The sequence below is a fragment of the Tursiops truncatus genome, chromosome 10, assembly GCF_011762595.2.
Source record: "Tursiops truncatus isolate mTurTru1 chromosome 10, mTurTru1.mat.Y, whole genome shotgun sequence".
In the NCBI taxonomy this organism is placed as follows: Eukaryota; Metazoa; Chordata; class Mammalia; order Artiodactyla; family Delphinidae; genus Tursiops; species Tursiops truncatus.
Genome location: NC_047043.1, coordinates 24,494,492 through 24,516,098, shown reverse-complemented (window position 1 = coordinate 24,516,098; position 21,607 = coordinate 24,494,492). Strand labels below are relative to the sequence as shown.

The window sequence follows — 21,607 nt, the reverse complement described above, 5'->3', positions numbered from 1 at the left end:
CATGTGTTGAAAGGACATGCAAGAAGATGGAAGGAACCTGGATCACTGAGTCATCACTTGAAGGAGATGCCTGACCAGGAGTTTGCACAAGGGAGCAATAAAGTTTTCTTATGTTAAGCCACTGAGATTTCATGGTTTATTAGTGCATCATAGTCTAGCCTATCTGACTAATACAGTTTCTCCCTCCATCTCTTTATCAAGAGCAAGATAGCTGCCTGCCAAAGTCTTTTCCAGCTCCATAAATCCAACTTTTAGATAAGTCTCTCCTCCAGTTATCTGGCTTCTTCCTGGTGCTTTGCCTATATTTCTTGGGATCAGTCCTACCTATACTCTTCCTTTCCAGGATATTCTGAATCTTGCGCTGGAGAAAGGTCACGATGCCAGAGACACTAGATTTAGATAGGTTCTCAAAGCTCACCTTGTATACCTTACTTTCTAGTGTCTGACTCGCCTCTCCAACACCCCTGCTATGTGGTGGTCCAGGGTCTTCTTGAAAATCTCTAGTAACTGGAAACACTCCTCCGACTATACAAAAGTTCTTCCTCCCCAAACATTCTAAATAAAGGGACACACTGACCATAATTCATAATCCCCATGGCCTGTGCTTAAATCCCCCTATTTTATTTTTCAAATGAATGAGTAGTAATTCCATTCAAATGAATGAGTTTTAATTCTGTTTGGGACATCTGAGCCTTTTCCTGACCTCTTCCCATCATGACAACAGTTCTTTTCTTCTTTATACAATGAACTATTTATTTGGTGGGAGTTGTATTGCCTCTGTGTGACAGTCCAGAAATTTCTCTTTTATCCATCAACTCCCTTATCCCCATGAGTAAAGAGCTTTCTTTGAAAGAAGCCTGTCTAGAATGTCAAGGACAAGATCTGATAAGCAATAGTAGTCTTGAAGTTCACATCTTTGGAAGTTTTAAGTTTATCTGTATGTCCATGGGGTTTCTCTGAAACCACATATATCTTTTAAAAGTCAACACACCTAAACAAGACAACAGAAGGAAACATCTTCATCTGGATGGAAAGTTTTAACATGAAAGCTTTTTGTAGTGAGGGACTCTGATGATTTGACCAAATGTCTGTTTAGTGCATAATGCTAGATAGTCCTTGAATAATGTCAAGCGCAACCCATAAAACAATGATAAATTAGACTGCATCAAAATTTAAAACTTTTGCTCTATGGAAAGACTCCACCAGAAGCATGAAAAGACAAGTTACAGATGGGAGAAAACATTTGCAAACCACAAATGTGACCAAGGACTAGCATCTAGAATATATAGAGAACTCTCAAACTCAAGAGTAAAAAATAAATACTCCAGCTAGAAAATGGGCAAAAGACATGAATAGACATTTCATCAAATGGTGGCAAATAAGCACATGAAAAGGTGTTTCATTAGCCCTTAGGGAAATATAAGTTAAAACCACAACGTGCTATCACTACACTAAAATATAAAAGACCGACAACACCAAATGCTGGTGAAGATGCAGAGAAATGGAATCACTCATACATTGCTGTTAGGAATGTAAAAATGGTTCAGCCCCTCTGGAAAAATAGTTCAGCACTTCCTTGAAAAACTAAACATGCACTAACCATATAACCCAACAATTCCACTCCTGGACATTTATCCCAGAGAAATGACAGTGCATGTTTACACAAAAGTATGTACATATTAATGTTTATAGCAGTTTATTCCTAATAGTCAAAACCTGAAAACAATCCAGATGGTTAAACAAACTGTGGTACATCCACACCCTGAAGCACTACTCAGCAATAAAAAGGAACTAAATATTGATACCTGCAACAGCCTGGCTGAATCTCCAGAGAATTATGCTAAGTGGAAAAAAAAGCTAATCCCCAAAGGTTACATATTGTATGATTACATGTATATCATATCCTTGAAATGACAAAATTATTGAAATAGAGAATAGATTAGTGGTTGCCAAGATGTTAAGGAGGGGGTTGGAGTGGGTGGGGAGGTGGGTGTGGTTATAAAAGGCCAACAAGAAGAAAGGATCCTGGTAGTGATGGAAATGTTCCAGATCTTGCATGTATCAATGTCAATAAGGTGGTTGTGATATTGTATAACCGTTTTGGAAGATGTTACCATGGGGTAATATAAAGAGTATAAGGAATCTCTCTGTATGATTTCTTACAACCCATGTATATATAAAAAGCTTAACAAAACCATGCCTGGGTTGCAGCCCATACCTGGTAAATTACAATATCGGGAGATGGGAGCCAGGCATCAGTAGTTTTCAAAGATGCCCAGGTGATTCCAATGGGCAGCAAATTTGGGGACCACTGAATTAAGCATTTCAGAAGCCTCCAAGGAGACAATTTAAGATGAATGAAATAGAGTTTTCCTGAAGTTCTGTCTGTAGCGACATCTTTGCAAAAGGGAATGACACAGAAGCATCCTATTACATTTTGACCACAGCCCCAGTCAATTTCAGGGAGACGCCCTGACCGTTTCTTATTCACCTGGCAGTCTCCTAGCCTTGAAGCTTCACAAATTGAAAAATTCAGCCTAAAAGCCAGCATTATTAACCACTTTGCTAATTGGAATAATTTACCAATTTTAAAAAATGTATTTCATAAATAGTTCAATTTCTTCCTAACCGTCTTCATCCCCCAAATCTTTATTAAATCCAGCCTGAAAAGATGAGTTATACAAATGCTGCTAGATGTTCCAGAACCTGCCCAAGGTGTTACAGGTGTGTGGTTGTTTTTAAATTAACTCTCCATCCACATCTGGTTTGAATTTCAGAAACTTTTAATATTCATTGCCTTTCTTTCCATGAAATTTGTTAGATATACCACTTAAACTTGCTCTAACAATTAGCCCCTTAGAATGAACTATAAGAAGAAAGGAGAGGGGCTTCCCTGGTGGCGCAGTGGTTGAGAGTCTGCCTGCTGATGCAGGGGACACGGGTTCGTGCCCCAGTCCGGGAAGATCCCGCATGCCGCGGAGTGGCTAGGCCTGTGAGCCATGGCCGCTGGGGCTGCGCGTCCGGAGCCTGTGCTCCGCAACAGGAGAGGCCACGCCACAGCAGTGAGGCCCGCGTACCGCAAAAAAAAAAAAAAAAAAAGAAAGGAGAGAGAAAGGGGCTGAATCTTTCTTTTCTTTAAATTTGGTCCCAATTTCACCTTTACAGTGAGTCCTGCTGCACTGCTGAGTGGATTTTCAGAATGTTTCTCCATTGCATGTTTCCAAGTATTATTATGCCCTGTCTCTTGGGACCTTTTCTTTTAAATTAAAAACATTGCTTAAACGCATGATCAGAGCAACATTAACGTAATGAGAAAAGGCAGCCTTATCACACAAGATAATCTGCTTTTCCTCAAAGATGCCAGTTTTATTGCATTAAGGGTCGTTTGCTCAAAGAGATCTGAAGAAGACACATGGATTAACTCTGTACATCAAGTCCTCTTTCTCACGTTTGATTTTTACACTACAAGTACAGTAGTGGCTCCATGGAGGCCGTCAGAATAGGAAAGATTGAGCTTTTTTTTTTTTTTTTTTAACACTGACAACACCAAATGCTGATGAGGATGTAGAGGAACAGGATTTTTTTTTTTTTGGCTGCACCAGGTCTTAATTGCAGCAGGCGGGTTCCTTACTTGTGGCATGCGAACTCTTAGTTGTGACATGCATGTGGGATCTAGTTCCCTGATCAGGGATCGAACTTGGGTCCCCTGCATTGGAAGGCGGATTCTTAACCACTACGCCACTAGGGAAGTCCCAAAATTGAGCTATCTTTAATTTTTTTTTTTTTTCCCGGTATGCGGGCCTCTCACTGTTGTGGCCTCTCCCGTTGCGGAGCACAGGCTCCGGACACGCAGGCTCAGCGGCCATGGCTCACGGGCCCAGCCGCTCCACGGCATGTGGGATCCTCCTGAACCGGGGCACGAACCCGTGTCCCCTGCATCGGCAGGCGGACTCTCAACCACTGCGCCACCAGGGAAGCCCTAATATTTGGTTTTATTTTTTATTCTAAGAAATCTTTTGGGGAAGATGAAGTTAGACAAGTATGCTAGTGAATGAATGTAAATCCACTTTACCATTCTTTTCCTGCTAAGCAAAAGAGAAGAGTCAGGAGTCATCCTCATCCAAAACAGAGGCTCTTCTGGGTTCAAGCACACACAGACACAGAGCGTTAAACTCAGTTAAGGACAACCAATGGAAAGCAAGATGCACACAAAGATTACTCCTCACCCCATGATGGGAAGTTTCCCCGCAGCAACATCTGGCGACTGCACAGTCCAGATTTAAATAGAAGACTCAGAAGCAGGAAACCATACTCAGCCCAGCTCTTTATGAACACAGCTTGTTGCTAAACCAATTTATTCTGCTTCTAATTCACAAGTCTCTAGCCCCAACCAAACACCCTCCTTTGGTTCTCAGAAGGCATGGAGCCCTTTCCCCACCGAAGGGCCTTTGCTCAGGCCATTCCTGCTACCCACAATGCGGTTCCCCTGACTTCTTGCCTCTCAGACTTCAGGTTTCAATTATAATACCTCTTGCCATCCCCCTCGAGAGTCAGTCTCTAACTCTCAGAGTCCTATTCTAACTCAGACTCCTTTTCCATGGCTTGACATCTGTTGGGCTGTATCCCACAGGCCTGCAAGTCTTGTAGTTGTCCAGCCTCGGGACGGCAGAGCCCATTGACAGTGACAGAGACATCAATGGTTTATTGGACATGGGGAATCCTACAAAGGGTCCTGGAGAAACTCCCCCACTGCGTCCAGAGGACAGGACATGGCAACAGTCTTTGCTACTCAGGGGAGAAGGAGGCTACCATTTACAGGGGGGATTGACATCAGGTGGGCTCAGTTACCAGGGACTAATTCAGCCCTATAATTAAGAGGATTGAATAGTTATGTGAGGGAAGCAGGGCCTGGTCAAGCAGGGGATGCACAGAGAGCAGGAGAACAGCCATCTTGAAGGGCCTGACCATATAACATGCAACAGTTTTGTGAAATTAATAAATGCTTTCTCTGAAAAATTAATAAATTAATAAATGCTTCCTCTAGCTAAAAGAGTAGATACCATACCATTCCTTAAGACAATTTTAGTGACTAGTAAAAATCGACTACATTTTTAATTAAACACACCCACCCATATGATAACCAAACACAAAAATTATAGTGATTAGCTCAAGCCATTCATGATCTGAGACCACCTTCTAATGATGACATGCAGATTACTCATTTAAGCAGGGGCCATGCTGAGTGACCTGTGACCCAGACCTAACCACTCTTGTTTCACAGTTGTTCCCTCCTCCAAATACTTCCACACATCTCTTCTCTGTCCCATTCACCCATTCAATAGGCATCTCTACTGCCTTATGAATCTTACCAACCTCTTAAAGTAAATTTTAAACTCTTGGAGAGCAAGGACCACTTTTAATAATAATAGCAAACACTACTGAGTATTTCCTCTGTGCCAGTCATAATGTTTTGTGCTTTCCTCTCTTAATAAAATGTGCAGTGGAGCCATGATTGGAGCCCAGGCAGAATGATTGCAGAGCCTGCATGCACACTCCTTTCTATAACGTGGATCTGACACGTCTCAGCTGTGTGCATGACCTTTGGCAAGTTGCCTCAGTTTCCTCCTCTGTAAAATGGGGATGACACAGTATCTACCCCGGAGGGTTACTGGGAGGATTAAATGCTCAGAAGGTGGCTGGCCCACAATACTCATTAAACGTTAGTAACTATCATTATTGTTTATAGTAAAGTGCCAAATTCCAGGAAACCTTTCAGTCCCAGTAGCACGGAAAGTCCCGTGTTCCTGGCAAAAGTTCAAAATGAGTCCAGATGGCAGGGCTAGGACAGGGAGTCAGCGGTACCCTGTTCACTCTCCACTGCCTGTCTCTTTTAGAGCCCACCTTAAAATTCCCCCTTAGGTCCTGTAATTGACCTTTTCTCCCCATCACAATATTTCAGGAAACTGTAATCCTTAGTCAACAGGTTGTAGTGCAGAAATTGTTACCTTTTTGGTACATTCTTTTTTAAAAATTAATTAATTAATTAATTTTTGACCACGTTGGGTCTTTGTTGCTGCCCACAGGCTTTCTCTAGTTGTGGCGAGCGGGGGCTACTTTTTGTTGCGGTGCGGGGGCTTCTCATTGCGGTGGCTTCTCTTGTGGAGCACGGGCTCTAGGCGCGTGGGGTTCAGTAGTTGTGGCTCGCAGGCTCAGTAGTTGTGGCTCACGGACTTAGCTCCTCCGCGGCACGTGGGATCTTTCCAGACCAGGGCTCGAACCTGTGTCCCCTGCATTGGCAGGTGGATTCTTAACTACTGCGCCACCAGGGAAGTCCTCCTACATCCTTTTAGTCAGACCACCGCCCTGTTTTCTAAGAGGAAACCATTTGGAGTTTGATAATAACTCTAACAAGGTTTAAAACGCCTCGCCTACCTGAATGAAACTAGAGCATCTAGTGCCCCCTGCTGCCGTTTGTAGGAAAGGCAACCAAATAAGAAAAGCTGGATTCTTTGACAGCGAACTTCTGCTTATCAAGGTCTAAAAAGAAATCGGTATAAATAGCCTATAACTGAAGTTAGATTCCCGTTTCACCTTTTCTTGAATTCACCCCCTTGAAATTCAGTTGTTTACTTTGCCTCTGCCAAAAAATGACTCTTGCTTAATTATACTGAGAAAACTCATTTACCTTTGCTTTCCTTGAATTTGATTGTAGCTGCTTTGACTTGGGGATTTGTACTGGTTTTGTTTTACTCTTGGCTTGTTTTCATTTCCGTGAAGTCCGAGACCGGCGCGCGGGGCGAAGGCTGAGGCGTCAGCCGGCGGAGGTAGCCTCCGCAGGCTCCACGGCCCTCGGGAACCCTCTGAGGCGCCCCGGCTCCGCTGCCTTCGAAAACGCCAAACTTCCCAGGATTCTGAGAGGTCGCCGTCAGGGTCAACAGGACGCCGGCCCAGGGCTGAGTGTCAGGCGGGTTCAGCCAATGAGCGTGCGCTTTAGGAAAAGTGGGCCCGCCCCAGCGGACTTGGGCCTTATAAACGGTCGCTCCGAAACGCTCGCGTAAAGATGCTTGGGCCACTTGTCGTGCGCGGGGCAGTTGCCCACCAGCGGTCTCCGCGGCGTCCTCGGCGGGGAGGGGACAAAAGGGTCTGACCTGCGCGTCCGAAGCAGGTGAGGGCGAGCAGCCCGTGGAGACGACGCGCCTGGCCGAGAACAGGCACGGGGCCGCCTCCAGAACCCGCCCCGAGAAGCCGGCAAGAGCGAGGAGGGAGCGGGTGGGGGCTGGGGAGCTGGCGGGAGTCGCTGGGTGGCTTTGGGCGCAGTCCCCAAAGCGCCTGGCCCAGAGAGTAGGTGGCCGGGAGCAAGGTGTGATCTCGGACTGGGTCTGAGCCAGGTCCGGCCGCGCCCTACCCAGGGCCTCCATCCTCCCCTCCCGCTGGGAACAGACTCGCTGTGTGACCGCAGTCTCTGCCCCAGGAAGGCCAAGTTCCTTGACAGCAACATCTGGGTACAGAGGAAGACAGAGATTGATGATAGCACTTTGATAGGAGGGTGTCTTCCAGTTGTGGCCTCCGCTGTGGCCAGGTTGCCCTTTCTTTCCCCTCCCAGCCTGGAGGGGCTGTGGAGTTGAGATCTCAGTAAGGAGGTGGTATAAATTTGTTAACGTCTTTCCAAGGTACAATCTTTCATACTTAGGATGCGTGGGAGTGGACTTTTGCTGCTGGATGGTGGCTTTATTTGTAATCCTTCCAGTGAAAGCTTTGGGCGATCTCGCCCTACCTTAGCTCATGGATTTCTAGTAAGACATTCAAAGCTCATGGCTTCCTTGTTAAGACTTACTGTGGCCATGTGTCTCACCCGACCATTTCAGAAAATTGTACGTTGGTGGCATGAGCTGTGATACCAGCCTGGGGATTAACTGTTGTGCTTTGTATCAGAAGAGTGCTAGTTTAATTTTTTTTTTTTTTAAACACTGTGAGAACTGTGACCATGTTTTCTAAGAGGTCAGATAATGAAAATGAGAACGTTTGTACTACTAACGCAAGCATGATTCCCATCACCAAAAAAGAAGGCTAAACGACTGTGTTATTTTAACGACAAATGTAAGGACACATACAACTGGATCAGGGAAGTACATAACCCACACAGCATCCTGCACACTGTGTGGGAAAGAATTTGGGATTGGGCGTGGTGGAGAACGGGATGTGAAAGCGCATTTCGAGACAATCTCACAAGTCCAGAATGAGACAGGCAAGTGCCCCCAAACCAGCCAAAGGTGGTGTCTTTTTGGGAAATGAAATCAGCATTCACCCAAAAGTAGCAGCTGGTGAATTAGCATGGGCGTCCTACACAGACAGACATGCCTTGTCCTATGGCTGCCTTGATTGTTCTATGAAGCTGAGTAAAGTCACTTCTCCTGATTCAGAGGTTGTGACCAAAATATTCTGTGGGCAAACAAAAAGAGAAATTTTGATAACAGATGTGTCGGTCCCTTACAGTGTAGAGCTGATTTTGTCATCTCTCACCAACCATCATGCTTTCTATAGTATATCGGCTGCAAGCCATGCACCAAATCATGGCAACAAAAAAATGTTCTTTCTAGCTCTCAGGTACTTTGACTTGAAAAATGGAGTTTCAGATCGTCTTCTGGATTTCTATGAGGATTTTAATGAAACTGCCGAAATCATAAAACAAAAGGCTGTTGGTATTTTGCCCAAATACGAACTAGACTTCGCTCATCTATGTGCAGACTCGTCAGGTAGCACAAATGTAATCTTTTTGGTTGGTTTGGAGGCACTTGCCTGTCTCATTCTGGACTGATGAGCAGAGAGAGGCCTAAATGGTAAGTAATCATGTGAGATCTGAAGAGAAGAATCGAGGACCTGAAACAGGCTTTGTTTGTTTGTTTGCTTAAAAATCAGTAAGTCCCTTGTGACTTTGGTTTTTATGAATCAATCTTCCAAAGCCAGGGTGCCCCTGGAAGAATGGATATAAACTGAGTTCTGAACATTTGAAAATGAGGACCAGGCTGAGGATCCCAGATCACTCACTGAGGCGCAGACGTCCTTGGAGGTCCTGCCTAGGCTCTCAGCCTTGCCTTCCCTTTATCCAAGTCCACCAAATACAACTTAGGAAACCCTGCATCACTAGAGACTGGGAGTTCTGCAAATCCAAGGAAACCTGAAGATAGAAATCACAAGATCTGAGAACTTGGATGGGAAAAAGAAGTTTCTGTACTCACCAACGTCTAAGTAAAATTTAGCATTTCTTTCCATTAGGAAAATTGGCAGCAAACCACAGCAGTGCTAGAACCTGTGACTGTCATCCCCAGGAATCAGATGTTCATGTTACAGACACCTCAGAGTATTGTTTATGTGCACAACTACTTGGAAATTGTGGTAATTATTAAAACCCACTTCTAGATCTCATAATTTAATAATGAAGCACATCTCGTATCACAGATTTAAACGTTTAATATTTTGATAACTTTATTTCAATAAAACTGGCTTCCTTGTCAATCCTACATACTTAATCCTGTACATTTGTCCAGACTGCCCAAGGGTTGATGGCACATTGGAAGTTAAGAATATGCTGTGGATCATGAGCAGACAGCTTTACAAAGAGGTGGAGGTGAATAGGCTTTACTGCACTCTCGTCTCGTGCTCTGTCTAACCTTCCCATTAGATGGAGTAGATGTCAGCTGGAGGCATGTGAGTTGAGAGGACAGTGGCCCTTTTGCCTAAGAACCTTCCTGTTCCCGCATGTTGTTCACCTTGCTCTTTTCGATTTGGGTGAAAACGCCTTGAGTAGGAATACCATGAGGCTGTTTTCAGTCTCTAAGACCTCAGTGACAGGGGTGGAAGGGATCTCAGCATCTTATACATCCAGGCACTGGGGTCCAGGGGGAAGTTATTTACTTCGGGGGGGTTCATATTAGTTAAAGACACTGAGGCATCCCAAGAGGGTTTTTGGTTTTATTCAGGTTAGGGAAAGTGTCCTGGGAGTCTGTGGGGAGGTGGGGGGAGAGAGAGAGAGAGAGAGAGACAGAGTGAGAGCATGCACCCGCAAAGGTGCCAGCATGCCCTGAGGTAAGGATGGGCAAAGAAGGGGATGAGAAGGAGAGCTGGGAGAACCTGGAGCCAAAGTTCAGGATACCACTTCCTCCATCCACATTCTGGCACCTGCCATCAACTCTCCTGTGAATCTCCCAGAACCCTATTTCCTTATGCCCACCTTAGACTTCTCATCTTAGATAGTCTCATTGCTTCCTTGAAGCACTTTTAAACACAAGGAATAGATTCAGCAAATTTCACAAGGTATAAGATATATTCTTAAGATTTCTTTCTTTTTTAATTTTAAGAAATTCTATTATTCCCAGCCCCACGGCACCCCTAGAGCTGCTTGATAAGCCCTAGATGACAGCCTTCTTCAAATCTCTGAAGAGCTATTATATAAGGAAGAGGGTTGGAGTTACTGTCAGTGGCCTGGAAGGCAAAACTGGAGTGAGATGAGAAGTTGTAGCCAGGATGCAGGATTCCAGATCAATTTAAGGTTCATCCCTGAGAACGTATTATTCTGGAACGAAAGATGATTTAAAGTGCCTTTCAATTCTGGCACTCTGTACCTTTCCCCTTCAGGTACTTAAGTCCAGCAAATCCTGGGCTTGAAGTATGAAACCGGGATCCTGGTCTCCCCACCACATCTAGATGCCTTCGTAGATGGTGCGGTGTAATAAAGGGTGCTCGGGCTTTGAAACCAGACAAACTCGGGCTCTAGCCTTTGCACCCTGTGGAGTTGAGTCTGTGGACAACGAAATCCCTTCGCTTCTCTGAACCTTACCTCCCTCCGCTGAAAATGGGGACAATCTGGTGGAGAGTATGTAAAACGCCTGGGTTGCTGGAGAGGTCCCACAAACGTCCCTTAAATATTGAAGGAACTTCTTCAACGGTTAAAAATCTTTCGCTATCTGGAATCCCTGGTACACCCAGGCCCACTCCTTGCGAATGCATGTCACTCCAGGTCCGTCCGGCAGGAGGCACCAGACCCGAGTCCCGGGATCAGGGCCAGGACCAAAAGCCGGGTCGCCGAAGCGAGTGGCCGGGTCCGGAGCGAGTGACCAGGTGTGGCCATCGCCTGGGATGCTACAGTACAGGTGCTGCAAGTGGTAGAGCCGACTAACCTCCACGGCGCCCGGCGGGCGTGGGCGGGACAGGGCTGAGCTGCAGTGGAAGGAGTGCCGCGCATGCGCGCGCGAGGGGCGGGGGGCGGTGCCTCCTGGAATCAGCGGCCCCACCCAGTACTGGGAGGTAACGCGCAGAGTAGAAGGCGCAGGCGGCGGGGTCAGCTTCCCTTCTCCAGGTACGAAGTTTTCCCGCACCTAGCTCCCGACTTTGCTCTTTTCAGCCGCGGAGACAGCTCGGGGCTGCAGGTGAGCTGTACATCTCGCAATCGAGACTTTCCTGGCCGTAATTTTCATGCATCGGTGCAGAAATAGGCAGTTAAAGACGCAGAGAACCTTGGGAGGATTTTGCAGGGGGTGGAGTCTGTTCTCCCGGGGAATCGCTTCTCTCCTCCTCCTGGGAATTGCCGGAGTTTCTTCCTTCCGCGGTCCTGAATCTCCCACCTGTTCTCCTTCCTACCTTCCTAGAGCTAAGGAGAGATGGGGAAGAGGGTGGGGCTCTTGGACCATCTAGAAATGCTTGGCAGGGTTTTAAACCTTCCCAGCACCATCCAGACTTCACTCGAAAATGTGTCTTTCGAGCCTCAAGGAGTTCAAAGGTAGGTAATTATTGATACTCAGCATGTGAAAATGCTTTTTATATAATAGCTTACGGGAAATCTGTTAGTGGTTTCCCCAAATTTTGGAGGGCTAAGGGCAAGGCAGGGCCCCTTCATCTGGTTTTGTGCGTTGTGCAGTAAATAATTTGCTGCATTGCACCCAAGATGCTTTCTGGCCTTTCCAAGGGCTGGGCATAGCGTTTGCGATGGGAACACGTGATGCTTCGTACCCACGCCCATCCCGCCCTTGTTAACGCAGCCTCTGGCTTTCCTGTGTGATTCTGAGCAGGACATACGGTCCTGCCACGGAAAAGGAGCACCAGAGCTGATTGCCTTTTGTTTGAATTTTCGCTGTAAGCACGAAACTTCTTACAAGGATTGAGAATAGATTTATTTTGCCTCCTTAGAACAACACTCAGTTCACTAAGGCGATGAAGGGCTTTTTCCTGGCACTAGAGCTATACCGAGGGTAGGTCAGTTACGTAATGTCTTAAGGCAGAAGTTATTCCTTTGGTTCACTTACTCATTCACTCAGCAGGCATTTACTAAGCACCTGCCTAAGTGCTCGGTAGTGGGCCTGGTGCTGTGAGGAAGACAAGAAGATGAATTGAACCTGAGCTTAGCCCTCAAGGAGCTTGACTGGCCCAGAGGAGAGAGAAGCTCAAGGGAAGTAAGTCTACACCAGGTAGAAGGGATGGGGCCCCAAGAGAGGGTCAGAGGAAGAACTGGGGGACTCGGAGGAGGGAGAAGAACCAGGCTTCCACCCCAGGTGATTAACTTAAGGAGAGAATTAGGTCCCTCAATTACTACCTAATGAGGAGTGATCTCTCTCATAAGCTTCACATCTCTGTGGAAGGGTGCTTCCTGACTGTGTGTTGGGCATCTCAGACTGATTATGTTTAAGTTGAGCTCCATCATTCCAGGGCACCCCCCTCCTGCCCCCACCACACACCTGCTGCTGTTCCATTGTTCCCTGTCTCAGGGAACAGCATCAAGGCTCCCCTCTTCCTAGTGGTCCAAGCCAGAGGCTTATCCCCCCTGCTCCCTCCCCACACCTGGGCTTGTTGAGTCAACCTCCTGACCTCTCACATCTGTCCACCTCGCTCCACCCTCATTTCTCCAGGCCAGGCCACCATCATCCCTTGCTTGGCTTACTGCCTCCCAGCCTGTCTTCACCAGACTCCCTTTACAGGGCTTCCAGGGGTGATCTGGCCCTTGCTCACCAGCCCCCCCCCACTTTCACACCCCTTGCACTTGTCTCCATTTTGAAACCATGCCATGCTTTCTCATGCCACCAGGCCTTTGCACATGTCTCCCTTCTGCCTAGGACATGTGCTTCCTTGCCACCCTCCTCCCTTGGTTTACTCCTGCCCTCCCCTTGACCTCAGCTGGGTCCCTGCTTCCTGGAGGAATTTTCCTTTAGGCTCCAAGCCTCAGTAGGTGCAGCTCCTGGTTGCGTTGCCTGTGCCTCTCCTCCTGAGGGCTCCCTAACGCAGCTGCCGCCTCCATGGTGCTGCACTGGAAGTCCTGGCATACCAGGACCGTGACCATCAGTGGGGCTTTCCATCCCTTCCTGCTGCCTGCACACAGAAGACGCCCAAGAAAAAGTCGTTGATGGAATTTGGTATAAGTGCAGGTTGTACTATTATGGTTTGAGTCTATGAATGCCAGCATCATGAATCCACCCTACCTCAGTTGATTTCTCACTGTGCTGAAATAGTATTGCCCTTGTTTATGTCAAGCTTAAAAATGTATATAAGTGTGAAAGAGAGGAATAATTATATGAGCAGTTGGTATTTGTTGGGTGTTCATTGTGTGCCAGGCACTGTTCTGAGTGCCTTATAGCATTAACTCATTTCATCACCACAACAGCTCTGTGTGGTAGATATTTTTATTATCCCTATTTTACAGATGGAGAAACTGAGGTACAGAGATTAAGGAACTTGCCTAACATCACATGCTACTGAAGTCCAAGCATGCATTGTGGAATGTGATGAGCTCTTTGAGAAAGACAGGAAGTAGGACTGGACGTGAGGCTCTCATAGGGCTGAAGATGGTAGGTCACCAGGTGGAAGACGGTGCAGCGTGGGCTAAGCTCCGAGGCCAAGCAGAATTCAAAACTCTGAGGAACCTCAGGCTCACTTTCACATTCATTCTTTCAGCAGCTAACTCAGTTTTCAGAGGTACTGCTGGTTAGGAATGAGACTTCTCTGAGTCTGAAATCTTGGTTTTGCTGTGTGACCTCGGGACTGCTGCTTGCCTTCTCTGTGCTTCAGTCACCTCATCTGGAAAATGGGGATAATAATGGGGATAGTACTTACCTCGTAGGGTTGTGGTGATAATTAAATGGGTTGTTACATATAAGGCCTTAGGGTGGTGCCTGGCACATGGTGATTGCCCAGAAATATCATCCTCATTATTTGTTTATCCATCATTCAGTCAACAAATGGTTTTTGAACACAGGTCCTTCCTTCCTATATGTTCAGTCCCACTGGACAACTTCTTGGGCATCGACAACTATCCTGTTTTAATTCTTTGTCCCACAGACATTGAGGATTTTCCATCATTGCCTCCTTTTCAGTGCCATCACCTCCTCCTGTGCCTTGGGCTCCCTCCCCAGACCCTTCCTCACAGTTAAGTGCTAGCTTACTCTCTGAGATCAACTCAAGACCCCTTTTCCATTCTTCTGGGTCAGTTTGTTACCAGTTGCTACAGAGAATTAAAGACCAGGTTAACCTGAATGGCAGCAGTGAGAAAATTGTGAAAATACAAAGAATTCTCATATACCATTCCTTGTAGATACAAAGAACTACTTTCTCCAGGGAGGAAATAGAGATGTAAAAAACTTAAGATGTGCAATCACCACCAGGAATCTTAGAATTTAAAAAGCTGCAAGAACCTTAGAGCTTATCTTGTCTATTTCCCTCACTTTGGGGGAGTTGTTCTTAGGGATGGGGGGTGGTCCAGGGCCCAGCAGCCGCTAGTGACCAGAACCCATGTCTCCAGCCTGTAGCTAGCACACTTTCTCCTACATCTTAGAGAATCCCAGGCAGGATTTCAGTGGAGCTTCTTAGAACTTCCAGCCCCTGGATGTTTCAGCTGCTGCTGTGATGCCTGCAGAACGTCATGGTCACTCAGTTAACTTCGTGCCAGGGCTGCATTGTACCCTTTAATGGTTTACCATGGACCAAGCGTGGGCATCTCTGCCACCACAGGAGAGCTGTCTCATAACCAAGCTAGTGCAAAGCACATGTTGAAAGGGAATCTTTGGGGACTCCCTGGTGGTCCAGTGGTTTAGACTCCATCAGCGCTCCCAGTGCAGGGGGCACGGGTTTGATCCCTGGTCAGGGAACTAAGGTCTTGCGTGCCACATGGCTCAGCCAAAAAAAAAAACAAAAACAGAAAGGAAATCTTTGTTTCAGTCAACAAGCAAACGTCCACATTACCCCTTTCCTGTTTTTCGATGTGAGGAGGAGGGGGGACAAATATCTGTACAAATACGAAAGAAAGAATTATAAGGTGGTGTTGCTGAGATCGGGGAATTTAGAGGAAGAAGAGCAGATGCTGCAGACCAGGTGGACGGTGCAGGTAGGAGTGGTTAAGGAGCTTGTGGGGCGGCTGACAAGGGGAGCAGGTTCAGAGGGAGATGGGGCGTAGAGGGCGGCTGGGGATGGAGGTGGGGGAGTGGGGGAACATTCCAGGCACGGGAGTGCAAAGCGGAGATGGCAGACCCGGCTAACCAGAGCAGAAGTCCTCATGGGGAAGTGGAAGGGAGTACACAGCTGAGGGAACAGCAAGTCTTGAAGATAAGGAAGGAGAATCAGCCTCAGGTGTCGCCCTGAGCGTTCTTGAGAGTGATGAGGGTGGCGGGACTGAGTGCTGGGAGAAGTGAAGATCTAGCTGCCCTTTTCTTAGTAGGTTAGAGAAATTCATTTCTGTAACTCTCTGGAATGCATATCATTTTTATACACATTTGCTCCCCCAGAGTCTTATCTTGTAAAATATGTCTCTTCCACCTTGCTTTAGACTTGAACCTTGCCAATGGACCTGATTGGTTTTGGTTATGCAGCCCTGGTGACATTCGGAAGCATTTTGGGATATAAGCGGAGAGGTGAGCCCAAACCAGATTTTTCATCAAAGAGAGGCTGGTCATTGTGCTAGGATCATCTGAGGGTCTGTAAGCAGGACAAGAAGCTAATAAGCGACCTGGTGGGAGGTTGGTGGTTGTGCTAGGATTGTCTGAGGATCTGTAAATAGGACGAGAAGCTAAGAAGCACGTGGTGGATGGGATTCTCGGAAGGATGGGGGTTCCATGGGGCTGGGTGGACAGAGCCTGTCATTCCAGAGCCTGGGCATCTGGGTCTCTTTACCTGTTAATATCAATTGCATAATTAATTGACTTACCCTCTTCAGGGCTACTCACTCATTGTCAAATGAGGTTTTTGGTTTGTTTATATACTCACAGTGTCAAAAAACTGAATTATGTTGATACTGTGTGTTGCAAAGGAAAATTACTTAGATATCATATCTGAAGTGGTTTCTTCATCTCTGTGCAAAGATGGAAAAAAAGCCAGTTGATAAATTGAAGGATTTTCATGGAGAAAAATGAAAGGTCAAGTTTTCTATTTTGCTTTGTTTTAAGGTAAAAGCGTTTGCAGTCATGGTGTCTCATATTTGCTTCTTATATTTTTAAGAAATTCATTAAATGAAGTTATATTTCGAAGAGTGTTATATTGGTGACCTTGGGGGACTTGAGTTTCAGGTCTATATGGTTATCAGGGTTACTTCCTTCGTTAGCGGTTTTTCAAAGGGTAGGAAAAGGGGAGAGAGAGAGAGTGTGAGTGTGAGTGTGTGTGTGTGCGCGTGCGTGCGTGTGTTGGGGCTGCTGGAGGGTGTGGGAGGAGAGGATTACTTCCGTTATCAGGCATCCTCCTTCACTTGTGGCCTGTAGAATTAGACTACAACCTAGCGCATGTGGCTTCTTGTTCTGGATGGGTTGTGTGTTTTGGTGTGGGAGGTGCTGCGATCTGAATTTAAGGGTGGTTCTTAACCCTGCTGCAATCTGACTTTCCTGTAGCTGTTTAAAAAACAGAGATACCTTACAACTGAATCACTTTGCTGTACACCGGAAACTAACACAACCCTGTAAATCAACTATACTTCAATTAAAAAATAAAAATAAAAAATAAATTTAAATCTAAAAAAATACAAAAAACAAAAAACCCCAGAGATGCCTTGACCCTAGGGATTCCAATCCAATAAGATTCTAAATAGATTGAGTGCCCAGAAGTGGGGACTGTGTGTGTTAGTGACAGTGGCACTGGCACGTGCACCCTGCAGAGCTCGTGTCCATTACAGTGCCCCAGGCAGCGCTGAGCAGGGCGGGCGCTGGGTGGGGGAGGGGTTGGATTGGTGGCTGGCTGGCTGTGTCAGTGACCAGGTTCTTCCTGTTACTCTGTGGTCACAGTCCATCCCTGAGTCCTGATGTGTTGAGGCTGGAAGGTTTGTTAATTATTCAGGACAGAACCATCGCTTGGTTTGAATAGGCCCCCCTCTCTATCTCCATGAGTTGAAAATATCATTTCATCTAATTTTTATCATCACAACCTCAGTAAAAAAATGGAGGCAAGGAGAACAGGGGGAATAAAAGAGGGGCGTAAACAAGTCAGGTAATTGTCCAAGACCATGCAGTCACTGTCAGAAGCAATACTACAGGCAGGCTTTATCACCATACCTACCCTTCCCATTGCTATGTACCTGGGGTTCCTCTGCCTCACATTTGGGATTCACCATGAAACAGTCATGTCTTAGAAACTGTCCATGGATAGCCGATACCTAACTTGGCTTTGTCCAGTTACAGTGCCCAGGAAGAAATGCATTTTTCCACATGTGGAGTGATGAAGGTATACCTTTCATTTGGGGATTCTCTCTCTGAGCCCGTACTTTTTTTCACCAGGTGGTGTTCTGTCTTTGATTGCTGGTCTTTCCGTTGGATTTTTGGCTGGCTGTGGAGCTTACCGTGTCTCCAATGACAAGCGAGACGTAAAATTGTCCCTGTGTGAGTAAGGCGTTTTTCCCAGTTACGGAGAATCAAAGCTTGGGGATAATTTTTTGATACCTAGCCTCGGTGTACTGGAAGATACTGGTGATGTGGCAGGTGGGCATATGCATGTGCAGAGACAGAACACTGTTCTTGTTCCTTTCTACACAGACCTGATCAAAAATAATGATGTTGCTGCCAGGCCTTCCAACTCAGAAGAATATTTCTATAAAACTTGTTACTAGAAAAATAAAATAAAATTAGAAAAAGCAAGGAATTATGTCTGGATTTTCTGCTAATGCTCCTAAATGCATATTAGCATAGTTTGTGTTACTGTGAAAATATCTAAAAAGAGACAGCCTTGCATTATTTTATTTAATTCACAAACAACTTTTAGGTCCCACTTTGCCTTAAGATTTAGGAAAGCAAGGCTGACTCTTTTAGCTTCTTCCCTTGTTGAGCTTATAGTAGGAGAATGTCCACAGGGAAAATGGAAAAAACTTGTGTGTGTTTAAAGTCCCAGGATGCTTGGCTTTCTTCTGTCTGGGTTGAAAGACAAATACAGGGAAGGTTTGGAAAACTACACCAAGGAAATGGTCTCTGTTTAACTTGATGATTATTCAAAGTGCCCTGGTGGGTGTGGAAGAAACTACAAAGGAAGACAAATTGTACCAGTTCTTTGTTTGAGGGAGAGGAAGAGATTAAGTGGGATTTTTCCCCCTTATTTTAAATAGGAGCAAGGGATATTTTTAATAATGACATTATGTCAGAAGATAAAAATATATCAGCAAAAAATATATATATATATATATACACACACACATATATGTATGTATATATATATAGGGCTTTTTATGCATATGCACTTAAATAGTTAATGTATGTTTATTGTCAGTCATGTTTTTTATATCAGCAAGTGATTTTTCCTTGAAAGTTCTTAAATTGCATCAGTGCCTTAATCTCTTCCATAAAACTGCTTCTCTCATCATGCTGGTTTAGCTTCTAAAGGCTGGTATAATGCTTCTGAATTTAATATTATTAGGCTGTTTTTATGTACTCTTCCGGCATCAGATTTCCAAAATGGAATGCTATAAAATAAAAACAGTCAGCCTTTTCTTAGGATTATTTTATTAATCAGGTCTTACTTTAAAGATTTACTTTAGAAACTGATTCTTTTCCTTCCATTCAGCTAACTAAACATTTTTTGGCTGTCTCTTGTGGGTCCAGGTATACTGCCTAGTGTTCCTAAGGAAACTTGAATAAGACACAGTCCTGACCTTCCCAGGAGTGTTCTATAAATAGAAATTAAGTTAGAGAAAGACCTTTTCTTTTGAAGGTATTTCAGGAATGGATTTTAACGTGCTTGTTTCCTCAGAAACTATTTTGATAAACTATTTTGTAAAGTGTTTTAATAGAGCACTTTATCTTTTCAAGAAAATAGCAACTCAGTACCAATACATAATAGTTGTTATATTAGAAAGCTGAAATGAAATCCATTTTTTCCTCAAGCAAGCACTGATAACATGTTTGAAACGCTGGTTCACGCACCGGTTTGGTTTTTAGTTACAGCTTTCTTCCTGGCCACCATAATGGGGGTGAAGTTTAAGAGATCCAAGAAAATCATGCCAGCTGGGCTGGTTGCAGGTTTAAGGTAAGAAAAACTTATTTTGATCTATTCTTTCCTCTGCCGTCATTTTGAAGTGCTGAATTTTTGGCAAAAGTCAGTTGTTTTAACTTAAAAGGTCAAAGTAATTTGTATTACAATCAGCATGATTATAAAACCTTAAAATATCATCCATTCAATCGTTGACATTTATGTGCGAGTGAACATTTTTATCAAATACACTTAGCGTTGCTGTGCTATCTGATCACATGTACACAGTTACCTTTTTCAGAATAAAGAATTAAATTCAGACTCATTTTTTCTCAGGATTTACCTGTCTGAGACAATAAAGGTATTCATTTAAATCTGATAATCTCTGTTAGAGAGTTGGACAAAGTGAAAGTCTGTCGCAGTTACTTTGAAATTGTAAGGGAGAAAACTTAATATTTTTTAAAAAGATAAATAGGGAGCTTCAAGTTTCTCTTAATCTCAGTAATTCTGCCCATGAGATTAAGCATATTACCAAGTAAAAATTTATACTTAACATTTTAAATTCTTTGGAAGCTGCCTTTATATGTTGACAGCTATCGACATGTTCATTTTCTTTGATGTACGTTTTCACTTTTTGGAATTTATTCCAAAGAAATAATGAGATGTATACAAAGACTGATGTTTATTGCAAGTTTATTTCTAGTGGAAAACATGATGAATTGAAAAATTAGAAACAGCTTGAAAATTCACCAGTAAGGAAATGGTTCAATAGGTGTTTTGTCCACTTAATGGAATATTGAGCAAGCATTACATGTCATGTTTTCAAAAACTGTTTAGTGTCATTAGAAAATATTGACATAACAGGAAATGAAAACAGAATAAACAAGCAAATATAGCGTGATCTCAATTTTTTAAAAGTCTGGGTATATAAAAACAAGATAGGAAGTAATATTTCAAATTGTTAGTAATCTCTAGGTGGTAATGCAATGGGTAATTTTCTCCTTTCTATTTTTCAATAGAATTTTCTAGTGTGGCTGGATATAATGTTTATGATTTGGGAATGAAAGTGTGATTATAAAGGACTGCTTTCTAATGATAGCCCTGTTCTAATAATGATACTTGGTGGTGGAAGGGGTCAGAAGTAGGGTTTATAGGTCAAGAAGACAAGACCCTAAACGTGGAAAGAAGCTGAGATTGTAACTATGACATCCCTAGATCACCCCTTGATTAGTTTTTCAAGTTGCTTGCCTTTACTAGTTTTTGAAAGTTTTGTGTTTCTTTCCAAACCTTTCTCTCATGAAGGTTCATCCCAGATTTTCAGAACAGTGAGTTCTGATTTTTCTCCTTCATTCAGTGAACACTTTTAATTCAGTCGCATCTGGAAGTTCAAGTACAGGGATCCAGGGATGGTGAGATCACCCCTGCCCCAGGGAGTAGAAGCAGGGCAGAACGCTGGGAGCCAGGGTTTAGTACCACATGGGTAAGGTGAACGCACAGCCCTTCCGTCTCACACCTCCTGAGTCACCCTCCCCTTGCCTATCTTTTGTTTTAATCTAGCCTCATGATGATCCTGAGACTTGTCTTACTGCTGCTCTGAGAATCCGCAGGAACTGAAAACTAAATTTGAGTCATTCTGCTGTAATGGGCAGAGCCTACTCTTTGTATTGAAAAGATAAATTCCAATATGGAATGTTCACCGTGGTCTTATTTTATGGTAGAAACTGCAAAAGAAACACTGTCACCTCTAATATGGACACTGGTTTGAGGGATTTTTTTTTTTTTAAACAAATGGTTTAACTGTTTTCTAATCGTCAGGTACTGGTTTCATTAAAGGTATTTAATAAATCGTGATACACTGTTTGATTTGCTGTGTCATGTGGTTTTGTGTGTTTTTTGGTTTGGGGTTTTTTTTTTTGACAGTTCCAAATACTCATGTCTGAAATAAGCTTAAATTAAACTACAACCTACAGATGATGGAATGCCCTAAGTGGGCTTCACAGAATGCTAATGTATCTATTTGTCATTTGTGTTATATTTTAAATTATTTTTTTTCCATTTTAATTGTATTGCTACCAGTGTTTTTTCTTTCTTTAAAATACTTCATCCTTAGCACACTCTGTACCAACAGAATGTATTCAGTATTCAAATAAAAGAACTTCTGTTTTAAACCTGTTTCTCTCATTTTAGTGTCCTCTCTGTA

At 44.2% G+C, this 21,607-nt stretch overlaps 2 protein-coding genes and 1 long non-coding RNA gene across 11 annotated transcripts in view; 2 read left to right on the top strand and 1 right to left on the bottom strand.

Annotated features, from left to right (window-relative positions):
- TRAM2 (translocation associated membrane protein 2) overlaps positions 1-6,888 on the bottom strand; it is a 156,255-nt gene extending 149,367 nt beyond the window's left edge. The window contains exon 1 of the mRNA XM_073810617.1: positions 6,686-6,888. The gene's annotated coding sequence lies outside the window, so the exon portion shown is untranslated. The remainder of the gene's footprint in view (positions 1-6,685) is intronic.
- A 139-nt stretch (positions 6,889-7,027) lies between these two features.
- On the top strand, positions 7,028-9,518 carry LOC109552506 (uncharacterized). Of its 2 annotated transcripts, none has more exons than XR_012334425.1 (2): positions 7,028-7,165; positions 9,274-9,518. It is a non-coding gene; the product is annotated as an uncharacterized lncRNA (long non-coding RNA). The 2 variants fall into 2 exon arrangements; XR_004528408.2 differs by having other exon boundaries at positions 7,035-7,165; positions 8,961-9,518.
- A 1,748-nt stretch (positions 9,519-11,266) lies between these two features.
- Positions 11,267-21,270, top strand: TMEM14A (transmembrane protein 14A). 8 transcript variants are annotated; one of them, XM_033864099.2, is made up of 6 exons: positions 11,792-12,443; positions 13,685-13,956; positions 15,800-15,884; positions 17,730-17,831; positions 19,377-19,464; positions 20,965-21,270. In XM_033864099.2, exons 3-6 carry the CDS (start codon positions 15,815-15,817, stop codon positions 21,002-21,004), a joined length of 300 nt encoding a protein of 99 aa, XP_033719990.1. In that variant the 5' UTR covers positions 11,792-12,443; positions 13,685-13,956; positions 15,800-15,814; the 3' UTR covers positions 21,005-21,270. The 8 variants fall into 8 exon arrangements, with proteins under 8 accessions (XP_033719988.1, XP_073666722.1, XP_033719993.1 ...); XM_033864098.2 differs by having other exon boundaries at positions 11,793-12,443; positions 13,685-13,829; XM_033864097.2 differs by lacking the exons at positions 11,792-12,443; positions 13,685-13,956 and adding an exon at positions 11,267-11,423.
- Positions 21,271-21,607: the final 337 nt, after the last annotated feature.